This window comes from Antrostomus carolinensis, unplaced genomic scaffold (assembly GCF_000700745.2).
Source record: "Antrostomus carolinensis isolate BGI_N321 unplaced genomic scaffold, ASM70074v2 scaffold19860, whole genome shotgun sequence".
In the NCBI taxonomy this organism is placed as follows: Eukaryota; Metazoa; Chordata; class Aves; order Caprimulgiformes; family Caprimulgidae; genus Antrostomus; species Antrostomus carolinensis.
In genome coordinates, this window is record NW_010286681.1 from 1,211 (window position 1) to 14,118 (window position 12,908).

General features: G+C 36.7%; 1 protein-coding gene across 1 annotated transcript; it reads left to right on the forward strand.

Moving 5' to 3' along the window:
- The first annotated feature begins 304 nt into the window (after nucleotides 1-304).
- LOC104518388 (vacuolar fusion protein CCZ1 homolog) lies at nucleotides 305-12,734 on the forward strand. Its single transcript, XM_010177055.1, has 14 exons — nucleotides 305-398; nucleotides 523-616; nucleotides 714-788; nucleotides 1,664-1,711; nucleotides 2,322-2,405; nucleotides 3,498-3,673; nucleotides 4,298-4,379; nucleotides 5,500-5,561; nucleotides 6,425-6,536; nucleotides 7,159-7,192; nucleotides 7,548-7,665; nucleotides 9,875-10,033; nucleotides 11,130-11,257; nucleotides 12,389-12,734. Exons 2-14 carry the CDS (start codon nucleotides 608-610, stop codon nucleotides 12,442-12,444), a joined length of 1,143 nt encoding a protein of 380 aa, XP_010175357.1. The 5' UTR covers nucleotides 305-398; nucleotides 523-607; the 3' UTR covers nucleotides 12,445-12,734.
- The last annotated feature ends 174 nt before the right edge of the window (nucleotides 12,735-12,908 follow it).

Sequence of the window (12,908 nt, forward strand, 5' to 3'; positions counted from 1 at the left end):
CTCTGATCTGGCTTTGAAGCGATCCTTGCTTTGAACTAGCTGTGAAGTGACTGGGGCCTATGATTTCAATAGCCTTCAATGTATAAAGCATTTTGAGTTATCTTGGGATGACTGACTGTTTAAGTGTGCTTAAATATGCCTTTTATCTGTTATTACAGAAGCCTGTTTAGGTACAAGATAAAATTCTGCCTAGGAAATTAAGGGATTAAAGTTAAAAAACAAGCTAACCATGAACTTGCTATTCTTAAACTCTGATTCTGTTAAAATGTATTTGCTTTGATTCTTTTTTTCAAATTTTAGGAAGAAAAGAAGATTCTCTTCTATCACCCAAATGAAGTAGAAAAGAATGAAAAAATTAGAAATGTAGGACTATGTGAAGCTATAGTACAATTCACAAGGTATGAACTCTGATTGCATGGCGCACTGTGTTAGCACAAGCACTGTATTTTAAATTTCCCAATCATGTTTTCCTTTTTTGAATTTGTATAAATACCTATATCTACATATATGTTTTCTTTCCAGGACCTTTAGTCCAACAAAACCTGCAAAATCCTTACATACACAGAAGAATAGACAGTTTTTCCATGAACCTGAAGAAAACTTCTGGATGGTCATGGTACTTATGCATGTGATATGCATATTTCTAAAGCATCATATCGCAGTGTTCTCAATGCATTCTGCATTGTCTAATACCAGCCTGTTCCACTTTCTAGGTTGTACGGAATCCCATAATAGAAAAACACAAAGATGGAAAGCCAGTCTATGAATATCAGGAAGAAGAATTGCTGGTAATACTGAACTTTTTCCTTTTTTCTTTTTTTTTTTTAATGGGTTATATTGTATTTTAAGACTATATCCAGAAATATCTTAGTTTGATTCTTCTTGAACTGCTGCCATATTGATTTTATCTATCTATCTATATATAAATTTATATATATATCTAAGTACTTTTCAATAAAGTTTAAAGAAGGGAGCAAGATACAGAATTATCCAGATAGCAGTTCAAGATCACCCAAGAAACATCAGTGGAATGTACAGTTCTCAGACTTTTAGCTTGGAATAGGCAAATATTTCTTAGGGTCTGTTTGTCTAATAAAGTTCTTGCAATATTCTAAATGTATGTATTTTTATTAGGTTTAAGTATACATGTTACTACTTTAAGACTGCTAGTAATCTTTACTAATAATGTGGAAAAACAAACAGCTCATAACTAGCATGTGATTTCTTGTCCAAACTGCAGTATCATTAGCTCAGTTTAATTGTGTACAGGAAGGATACTTTGGCTGGGTGGATAATATTTGAAAAGCTGGTTGCTTTTGCTGCTCTGTTCACTACAGTGTGCACTAGTTCGGTTCCTCATTGTGTCCTAAGAAAAGGATTGGTGTCATTGGTGCTCTGTTTTGCCGGCAAACAATAAAATAGTCTTTTTTCATCTGGATTAAGATCCTAGCCCAATAACAGTCTGGGACTCCCTTTATTGAAATAGCACTTACTAAGTACAAAGAAATTTCTAGATGCTGACTGAAGATGCTATTTAACTTTTCAGAGATTGATTTCTGCAATTTGTGTGTTTGCTGGCTTTTTGAAAACATAAGTGTAGCTCAGCCAAAATATGTGAAATTCTGCTTCTGCTTATACTAATGTCCTGCTCTTTCTTCTGCAGGACAAGGTTTATAGTTCAGTCCTACAGCAGTGCTACAGCATGTACAAGGTAGAGTTAATACTAGAAACTCCTTTTCTGGGCAGAGGAAGAGATCCTCATGGTACCATTTGGATATTCAAGCTCATCATTGCTTTGACATTCTTGTCTTGTTACTATTGTCTGCTCTCTTCCTGAAGCTGTAATGGTGTTGATGGAAGAGAACAATAAAGCTTTTGCAGTTACCTGTGCTGGTTCACTAACTTCAAGAGCATTCTAATTTCTGTGAAGTCCAGATTTCTTCTTTCATGGGCAGTTATGCTACTAAGCATTTGATTTTGATGGCATTAGATATTATCTGTTGGAGAAACAATACTGGATAAAGGCCATCAATCTGGCTTTTACAAAGCAAGATCATAAGATACTTAAGTGACACAGATAAATAATTTATCTACCATTAAATAATTTACTTTCCTTTTCTGCCTCTGCTGCTATATATACCTGGACTCTGCAAATCTGAGAGGTTTTTTCAATAAAGAAGGGGTACATTTGGATGTATGTGGAATCCAAATACTGAGAAACAGGAGCTGTATTGTAATCCAGCAATATTCATGTCTGAGTTACAAGAAATTATTGTAAATTATTACCCAACTGACTGATTTTTTTTTTTTTTAACTACTAGCTTTTCAATGGCACATTCCTGAAAGCCATGGAAGACGGAGGTGTAAAAGTTCTCAAGGAAAGACTAGAGAAATTCTTCCATCGGGTAAGACCTTATTTTTCAGGCACATACAGTGTGATTCTGCATTGGAAATAAAATGCAGAAATCTTCTCTAAGTGGCTGCAGTGTAACTAAAAAACATAAGCAGTGGAAAAAGTGTAGTGGCAACACAAAAAGTCTGGTTACTCATTTTTTCAAATACTTCCTGCTTCCTACTAATGTGGTAGATTCTTTAAATGGATTTGAACCACAAGTATGGTTATAACCCTATTGAATAAATTGGCTACATGTTGCTGCACTGAAACTCTGAAAGGAAATGAGAGTTAGATTAAACTGTGACAGAGATCTATCATACTATTTGTCTGTCAGTATTTCACTTTTTTAGTAACATGAAATGACTGTAGAGGGAGCCATTGGATAACTCATCTTTCACAGAGCAGAGCATTTGATGGTGCGTTTGAAATCTCTTGGTTACAGTCTATCAAGAAAGAGAATAATAGTTATCTTTTCATTTGTACATTGAAAACTAACGGATTTATCTGATAATATTTCTACAGAGTTAGTTCTGAAATTAAATATTAGTAAGATAGGCTGTGCTTTTTTATCCTCTCAAAAGATCTTGAGCTAGCCATAAAATCTGTTGTCACTATGAGTAAGTAATAGCAAGCTCACACCTGGAATCATATTCACACAGAGAATCACAGACTGGTTTGGGTGGGAAGGGACCTTTAACGGTCATCTAGTCCAACCCCCCTGCAGTGAGCAGGGACATCTTCAACCAGATCAGGTTGCTCAGAGCCCCATCCAACCTGACCTTGCATGTTTCCAGGGATGAGGCTTCTACCACCTTTCTGGGCAACCTGTGCCAGTGTTTAACCACCCTGATCATAAAAAATGTCTTCCTTAGCTAGTCTAAATCTACCTTCTTTTAGTTTAAAACCATCACTCCTTGTCCTCTTGCTACAGGCCCTACTAAAAAGTCTGTCCCCACATGAAGGAGTATGTCATACAAGCAGAACTGGAAGGGGTTTTTTTTGGTTCGTGTAGATTAGTGGGGATTAAATTCCAATTTGTCATTTAAATCTACACATTGGAAGTTTTCTGAATTCTAAAAAATAACTGCTGTTATTGTCTTAGTACTTGCAGACGCTGCATTTACAGTCTTGCGATTTGCTGGATGTGTTTTGTGGAATCAGCTTCTTTCCACTGGATAAAATGACTTACTTGAAAATTCAGTCATTTATTAATAGGATGGAAGAAAGCCTGAACATAGTCAAGTATACTGCATTTCTCTACAATGACCAGCTCATCTGGTAGGTACTTCAATAATTTGTGTGTCTTCAATTTCTCATCCTAAAAGTAAATGCCATAATAGCAAAGCTTCTGAATCAGTGGAAGTGTTGCATGAAAATGAGAAAACTGAATGGTAGGATGAGTGGTACATAAGAAAGGCATTGGTTTTTAAATCTCTGACCTGTACCAATGATTCCAAGTGAGCCTGAGGAGCAGCTAGAGAAATGTCATTGTCATTTCCATCGCACACTGCTGCTGTGCATATGCACAAGTTCCTCTGTAGGACCGTTTAGTAGAGAAGGTCAATTAAAGGATTGTTCTTTACATTGTTCTGAACTAGAAAGTTGCAATGCTTGTGAAAAGTTCTACTTAAAAATGGACTGAAGAATAGCAAACTTGATCTTTGTTTAAATGTTGTTGCTATTTCTCTTCTGATTTACAGCTGATTTAGATGTGTGTTGCATTTAGTAAATAAACTAACATTTTATTAAAAATGAATGTTCTGGGATTTAGTCTACTGAGACACTGAAATGTTGCAACCTTAGTTTGGTACGTGCTTTGCCCGAGTTTTGGTTAGAGGAAAACATGTAGTCTGGACTGCAGCGCAACTTCACTTGCATTTCTTTGTCTCCCTGATGTTGCAGGAGTGGACTGGAACAAGATGATATGAGAATTTTGTACAAATATCTCACGACGTCTCTGTTTCCAAGGCACATGGAGCCTGAGGTATGGTGTTTGGGTTTTGTAGGGGGTGGAGATGGCTGTTGGGTTTTGTTTTTGTGTTTGGTTGGGGTTTTTTTTTTTCTTTTCTTTCTGTTTATTTGGTACCACTAAGGGCTAAAATGCCGAAGAGGACTATCTCTCTTCCCCTGCCCCTCTTAAATTTTAGTTTAGGAATTCTGAGATTTATTGCTGTTGGGGCACTTTACTAAACTCAGTACTATTTACACCTAATACTTACAATATGAATTGTGCTCATAATTTGAATATGGGATGGTGATAGGAAGTTTACTGATTGCTGGTACCTGATGACTGCTCAGTACTGCAGATTAATCACTTCAGCTTAATGGCTAAATGCAGCACAGTGACATAAGACCATGTGGAGTTAGTTATCCCTCCCCCCATCAAAAAGCTCCATAAGCTAAGTTTTAATATTAATAAATGCAAAATCAGAATGCCTGTTCTGTCAGCATCTCTTACACTTCAGCTTCACCTCCTTCATGCTACACAAAGAGTATGTATATTCATGAGTGGTAATTTCTGCAAATGGTTTGCTTTGATTTGATTTGTGTGTCCAGTTCTGGCTCCCCAGTTCAAGAAAGGTAAAGAACTACTGGAGAGAGTCCAGCGGAGGGCTACAAAGATGATTAGGGGCCTGGAGCATCTCCCATATGAGGAAGGGCTGAGACCTGTGTCTGTTTAGCCTGGAGAAGAGAAGACTGAGAGGGATCTTATCAATACCTAAAGGATGGGTGGTGAGAGGCTGAGGCCTCTCTTTTCAGTGGTACTCACTGACAGGACAAGGGGCAACAGGCACAAACTGGAACACAGGAAGTTCTATCTGAAGATGAGGAAAAACTTCCTTCCTGTGAGCGTGCCAGAGCCCTGGGACAGGCTGTCCAGAGAGGTTGTGGAGTCTCCTTCTCTGGAGATGTTCAAAACCCAACTGGATGCAGTCCTGTGCAACCTGCTGTAGTTGAACTTGCTTTGGCAGGGTGATTGGACTAGATAATCTCTAGAAGGCCCTTCCAACCCCTTCCATTCTGTGATTTTAAAATCAGTCTACAAAATGTAACAGAAAATACCTCTGAGCTGTCTTTTCTTGTGTGTGTTTTTATCATTTCAGTTAGCAGGAAGAGATTCTCCAATTCGTGCTGAAATGCCAGGAAATCTACAACACTATGGAAGGTACGTTGTTTAATGTTACCATCTATTGCTTCTTCCCTCCAGGGCAGTATGTTTAGGAGGAGTACATGTATTTTGAGTACATATTCCACACAGTTAATTCCAGAGGGTCACACAGTAGTTGGTGCACTGTCAAACTTGTCCTCTGGAAAAAAAAAGAAAAGGCTTCGTTAACATTACTCCATGTTTATTTTTCTTCCCCACTCTTATTAATGCACTGCATGAAGAATTTTGGAAGTGCTCCCGTCATTTCTTTCAGGCACTTCAGACAAAGGTGTAGATTTAATCTAGGGATTTATCTATTTATTTTTCCTTTGTATGCAGCATGTCAGAGTGGGGAATTCTGTACTTAAGCAGCTGGGCAAAATTATTTTGAATAATTATACATTTGGACATCTTTAATCACAGTAATACCTCTTGCCTGATTTACTGTGTTCTTTTGGGATCAAGGCACTGGCACCTAGGTTTAGGTGCTCCTCATACACCACTGTTCTACATAAAACTAATTTGAATGTACTGTTGGAAAGCAAACAGAGTGCTTTCCCAGCAGCAACAAAAAAAGGGTTTTTAAAGATAGTCAAAACTTGAATGTGGAGTTTTGTTGTTCGTTTGATCTGCACAGTTTATTCCCTTGGTGTTTTTCTGGCTTTCTGATCCCGTTTCTGTAACTCTTTGGAGAAGATAAGCATGTAAGAGTGGCTGAGATAATATATAAAGGGCTCTACACCTGTCTTGATAGCTGAAAACTAATTGTATTCAAATATATTCATACATGCAAGTAATTGCTAGTTTCAAGAACATCAGTTAAATAGGAAAAACTGAATATAAGGTATCCATCACATCTGACCTATTAAATTATTTTCTAGGTTTCTTACTGGACCTTTAAATCTTAATGACCCGGAAGCAAAATGCCGTTTTCCTAAAATATTTGTTAACACTGACGACACTTACGAAGAGCTTCATTTAATTGTTTATAAGGTACTATTTTTTTTTTTCTCTGCAATTATTGCACAGAATTAGGAATCAATATACAGTTAAGACAACAGTGACGTGAAGTACTTGGGAATTGTATGGAAAGATCCATTGATATGACGAGGTTAAAGTAAAGAGACAGAAAACTCTTTGGTGTTTCTAGCAACAAGCTTTAAAGCCTGAATCCTCTTTTCCTCCCTCCTGTACCCTCCCCAAAACAAACAGTTGTTTTATTAAAACAAAATACCAGCCTTCAGTTACTTTAAGTGGTTTCACACGTGGCTTTATGTAGCATTAATCAATAAAACAAAAACTAGGGTTTTTTAAATGAAATTCAAGTTTCTTGCAGGCATATATCCTTGCATAAAATGCCTTTTTTGCAAGTTTTACCTTTCTCTACAACTTGAAAACTGTTAATTGGCCTGAATTTTAAAATCCTAAGTATCCTGTGTTGTACAGGTTTGCAAAGAGATTATCCTATTGAAGTGTTACCTTTAAACTAGACTTTTTTTTTTTTAATTTAACTGGTTTACATGTGTGTGACCACACTGAAGTATTGTCATTTATTTGAGGTAGTTGAGGTAACATGTTGTAAATGGTGTTTTTTGCTTTAACTTTTTTGTTCCAGGCCATGAGTGCAGCTGTCTGCTTTATGATTGATGGTAAGTACCTATTAGCATCACTGATTTGGCAAGACATAGTACAAAATGCTATTGCATGCAACTTGTTTTGCTTTTGAAAAATATGTTCATTTGTTATTTGAGTCTCTTCTTCATGGGTGCTTTTGAGTCTTTTAGTTTTTGTTCCAGTGGTATAAGTAACTCAATTTACACGATAAAATGACTAAATATTGCTTCAGTTAGCCATGCACTTTCAAAATCATCCGTAAGGTTATAATTAAAGAGAGAAATTTGTCCCAGGGCTCCTACTGATGTTTAAAGAAAACAACTACAGAAACTGTACCTTCAGCTGTGGGAAGAGAATCTCATCTCTCCCTTTTCTTTACCTGCCACCTAGCTTCAATTCCACCTACACTGGAGTTTTGCCGTAAACTGGACAGCATTGTTGGGCCTCAACTCACCGTGTTAGCATCAGACATATGTGAACAATACAACATCAACAAGAGAATATCAGGGTTTGTACCACATTTCTGTTCCTGTTGCAGCCCCTCATTAGTTGGTTAAAAAGCAGGTTTAATGAACTACTTAAATAATGGTAACATGAGCCCAAATGTTGAAAGCGTTAACTGTGTGCTTTAAATGATGTTTATCTACCTTTCTGCATCTTAAGCATTTATAAAGTGCCTGTTGTTGCATATTTAGGTCTCCCTGAAGTAACAACATACATGTTATTAATTTAGGAACAAATGTTTACTGTGTGGCTGCTGAAACCTTTTTCCTCTATGCACGTAACTGTTGCAGAAAAAAAAGTCATATAAATATTAAGATAAATTTCACTATTATCAATTGAAATTCTGCCCCCTCGTCGTCCTCCCCCGTTGACAGCGATTATTCAGATACAAGAGGTGGAACTTCTAGGTTTTGCTGCTTTCATGTGTGAACTGAAACTAGCTGACCCCTGGCGATGATGAGTTCCAGATTACTGTGCTTAGGGAAATATACACGACAGCAAAAATGCCAACTGAAGTGGTAGTCTTCTGCACTGTCCCCCATATTGAAGTAGAGAAGTAGCAGTTCCTGCAAAGTCTTAACTTCAGATTATACTTTCTAACTTTTCTTGAGGAAAACAGAATCTCATGATGTTCACAAATAGCCCTTGGGCTAGTAGAACATTACAGTTTTAAAAAGAAAAAAAAAAATCACTGTCTCTTTGTGCCCACATCCCTCTTTGTGCTGTCTTTGACTTCTGCTTTGCCTTTCTGCTATTTTGCATATCGTTAGAAAAAGAACTGTATTTTTCACATCAAGTGGACACTGACACCACTAGCTCTGTCTGTTGTCTGAGAGGCAAGTATTTATAGCCTGGACGGAGTGTATATAACTCCTAACTTCGTTACAAATTAAAAAGAAAAATGAAGGTCTAGGTACTAGAAAAACTTGTTTAGTAGTTTGAAATGGGGATTTTGGTAAGTGAATTATTTAGTTACAATACAAGCTTTACAGTTGAGTACATTTTTACAACATTACTGCTTCTTGAAGTGTTGCTGTGTATAGTAGGTGAGGGAAAAAACTTATTTTTTCTGTTTTGCAGGACTAAGGTAAATACTTGAGGGCCACAAAAAAAATCAAATGAAAAAGGATGTTACTGCTTTGGAAAATATACTTCACTTAAAACTACAGCTGACTTTTCATGAAATTTTAGATAGATCTGTTAGTTAGGGGGAAACAAGAACAGCATCCCAGATGATGACAAAAGAGAAATTAAACTGAAGATAGGTGTGTGACTGAACTCACTTAGTGGTAGCATGCCAGATCAGCAAAATTGCAGGGTATAGGATAGGATGTGCTTGAAATCGTGCCAATCTACTAAATCATTAAACTTGGGGTTTTTTAATGTCATCTGGGACTGGCTTTGGCAGGTTTAACTCTTTTAAAGTTTAATGCCATGGTGTCCTGAAAACATGATACAGTTCCTTGACACTAATGCATCTGAGTGACAGAGAGCAAGGGTATCTAGTTGTTTGCTAAGGTGAGTGGTGTCATCACAGTATCTCCCTGATCCTAAATAATACATAGCTTGAAGGAACAATTGCCATAGTCAGTTTTTGCCAGTCTGAAATTGTTGTGACTTCTGCCAAAACAACAGCTCTTCAGTGGCAGATTTTATATGAACTTAATAAAAAAGGAAATGGAGGAAGACTGCCAAGACAGGAGTTTCAACATAGTCTTTTGCTTGGCGCACACAAATGATGGGGGGGGAAGAGTTCTTTTCTTTTGATTGTGACAAAGATGTGAGTGGAAGATTACTTATTAATCAAATTAAAGACCTAGCATCCGTTCAAACTAGATTAGACTGGCATAGAGGAGAGCAGCAAGGAAAATAAAAGGAGGACAGGGGAAAAAGAGCTCATTAGAAAAATGAAAACTACTACTGGGAAGTGAAAAAGACCTTTATAGATGCCCCTGTGTACATTTACTAGCAGCCTAAGCAGGAGAAGGGGAAAAACTGGTTGTTTTTTTTTGTTTGGGTTTGGTTTTTTTTAAGTGTTAAAATGAAGTTTGATCGTGCCACAAGTCTTAATGTACTTGGTCTCTTCAATGTGAAGATAACTTCAGGATGTCTGAGTAAGCTTTGCACTGGCTAGTTACCTGTTCTCTGTGAAGCCTGTTTTTATAGAACATGTCAGTATTCACAAGACACATTTTTTTCTAAAATCTTCCTAGGGCTGAGAAAGAGCCTCAGTTTAAGTTTATCTATTTCAATCACATGAACCTGGCAGAGAAAAGTACCATTCACATGAGGAAAACACCCAGTGTATCACTTGCATCTGTTCACCCTGACCTCATGAAGATTCTCGGTGACATCAACAGTGACTTCTCCAGGTAATGCTTAACTATTTAATAGTGTGTAACTCCTTCTGTCAAGTAGATGTTTCTCAAATGAGTGAAGCTTTCATGTTGTCTTGTTCATGGATGGCTATCCATAGCTCTGCGAGATAATGGTGTAATGTTGGTCATATTTGGTATTTTGTGTTGGCTCAGAAGCAGTCTGTCTTAAACTTCTATTGTCCTTTTAAAAAATAATTTAAACAAGGGTCAGGGCCTCTATCGAAGCAAATATCTATGTGAAGCTTCAGAATAGCCATAACTAACTTAAAAGGGATATGAAGCCTAATGCTTTTGTCTCATCTCTTGGGTAAGTAGTATAAAGGCCAGGGAAACCTGTTTCTGCCTGTATTACACCCTCCTGGGAAACAGCTGTCTGCTGTTAGGGATTAGACAATAGATGAAATGCAAACCTTGCAGTTACTACAATACTGCTGGAAGAGAAGATAACTGGCAACTTGTCATTAGGTATCATGCTTCAAGGTGGAGGACACCCTCTGTCACTATAAGAATAATAAAGAACATGAAAATGCTGAATGATTGTGATGTCTGCAACTCTAATCAGTGACTACCAATTTTCCCACTCTGCTTAAGAACAAAGTTTTCTTTTTTCTACAAATGAAAAAAGAATGTTTCATCACATTGCAGAAGTACTGGGTTAGTGACAGCTTTATGTAATGTATCTAGTTATTGACCATGGTTTAATTCTAGGTTTAAAAATTAAATATGTGAAAGTTTAGTATGACCATACCATCTCCAACTTTCACTACTTGGTTACTGTGTAGCAAATCATAATTCTATGATGTGTGTTCTTAACAGTATGGAGGACAGTTTTATTTCTTCAGAGCACTTGAGTGTTTGGCTGATGAATAAATCATTAATTTGTCCATCAGGGGATGTAACTGTCCTAAGCAGCCGTTTATGAAGCCTTCATGCTGGATTGCTGAATTATGTTTAAGTTAGCATTGGTAGTCTCTCTCTGATACTGGACAGACACAACAACTTATGACATTAAGCTGTCCTAATGATTACAAATAAAGCTGTTGAAGATCAATTTGCTACCACCTTATTTATTTTCTAAAACTTCTTTCAGAGTTGATGAAGATGAGGAAATTATCGTGAAGGCAATGAGTGATTACTGGGTAGTTGGGAAAAAGTCTGACCAGCGAGAACTATATGTTATTTTGAATCAAAAGAATGCAAATCTGATTGAAGTTAATGGTAAGGACTGTTTTTTATTACTTTTAAATACAGTTACTACTAAAATGTATGTCCCTGGAGAAGTAATAAAATCCCTGTCACAAGAAATCTAGAGAGGGATTAATCCATGATAGACCAGGTAAGTTTGCATAAGGTTTTAGTCTGCCTCCTGTGAAAAGACAGCATAAATATTCAGCAGACATTCTTAATTATTAATCAGTCATTTTTCCTTCATCAAATAATAGAGAGCTCTGAACTTAGTTTAGGAGCAATTAATGACATGTATTAGAGGTGAGATATGAACATATTTACATCTGAGTTAGGTTTTATTTCTCAGTGATCCATGGGTAGGTTACTTGTCTATAATGTCTGTCTTGTCAGTGATCTTCCTTCCCTTGTTGTCTTGTTTCCAATGCTGTTTTGAGAATGATTTACTATGATTAAGAGTGCAAATTAACACTAAGATGCAATATGCTTTTAAATAGGCTAGAAGAAATGTCAGTTTGAGTCCTACTTGCAGCAATTTTAGGGCTCTGTTTTAATGGGAGGCAATGCGCTCACTTGGATGATGGGAAAGAATTAATACTTTTCCAAGACCAAAACCTAGCAACCTGTATTTTCAAAAGAGGATCGAGTTATGTGACTTGCACAATGATTTGTAATTGTCTTTCAGGCTCAAACCTGCCATACAAAAACCTTTTCTGCACCTGATTGATAAACTTAGGACGTACTGCTACCCCTGAAGTGTTGTCTGCCAAACAGCACAAAGCAAAAGTTTTGCTGACTTGATGTATTGCTAACAGACTACACTAATCCCCCCTGCCCCTGAAAAGGGGTTACAATACAGGGCCTTGTGTTGAAGCTAAGACTTCTGCTGTTGCAGCGTAAAAGTTTGACAAGATGAGTGGCCCAGCAGCACTCAGTATCCAACACCTCTTGCAGACAGCATGAAATGTCAGACTTGACTCAGCTTTCTCTTACTGAAGACAGAATAAAATTAAGTGCATTTCTACACTAGAAACTCCTAGATTTCTTTTTCTGGTTTCATTTAATTATATTCTCCTTGATGATTCCCAAGGTTTTTCTTGCACAGGTTCCTGTAAAATATCATACTGAATTTTTTTTTATTTTTTTTTTTAATTTTTTTTACAGAAGAAGTGAAGAAACTTTGTGCAACACAGTTTAATAATATTTTCTTCTTGGATTGATCTGCAAAGGGCTTATTTATTGAAGATGTCAATGTCAAGCACTTGTTCAACATGAAAAGTTATTAGTCATATTATTGACTGGAATAATTACAATAGTAAAGCAATACTTGCTTTGTAAGAATCAAAATTTCTACTAAAATCTGTAAACTCTGATCATAAAATTTTTAGATTTTAAAAATGTTTATGTGCAAATTAATTAAAAACCAGTCTCAATTCATCTGTACCATTCCATTCTGATATTGTTATGTGAATATTTTACTGGAAAATAAAACTAATAATTGTTACACTTTTAAGGGCATCTTTTTGTTCTCCTGTGTTCATTTGCATCATGTGAGTTTCTGCTAATTTGCTACAAAGTGAAATGACACTGGTTACAAAAGACCCCGAACAAATAACTCTCAGTTGACCCGTTCTTTGCAGCTCCTGCTTCAGTGTGATTTACATTCTCTGTCACACTCTTACAT

Coding starts and splice junctions, on each gene's coding strand:
- LOC104518388 (XM_010177055.1), top strand. Junction 3,674..4,297: donor TACAATGACCAGCTCATCTG/GTAGGTACTTCA, acceptor CTGATGTTGCAG/GAGTGGACTGGAACAAGATG. Junction 11,258..12,388: donor AAATCTGATTGAAGTTAATG/GTAAGGACTGTT, acceptor TTTTTTTTACAG/AAGAAGTGAAGAAACTTTGT.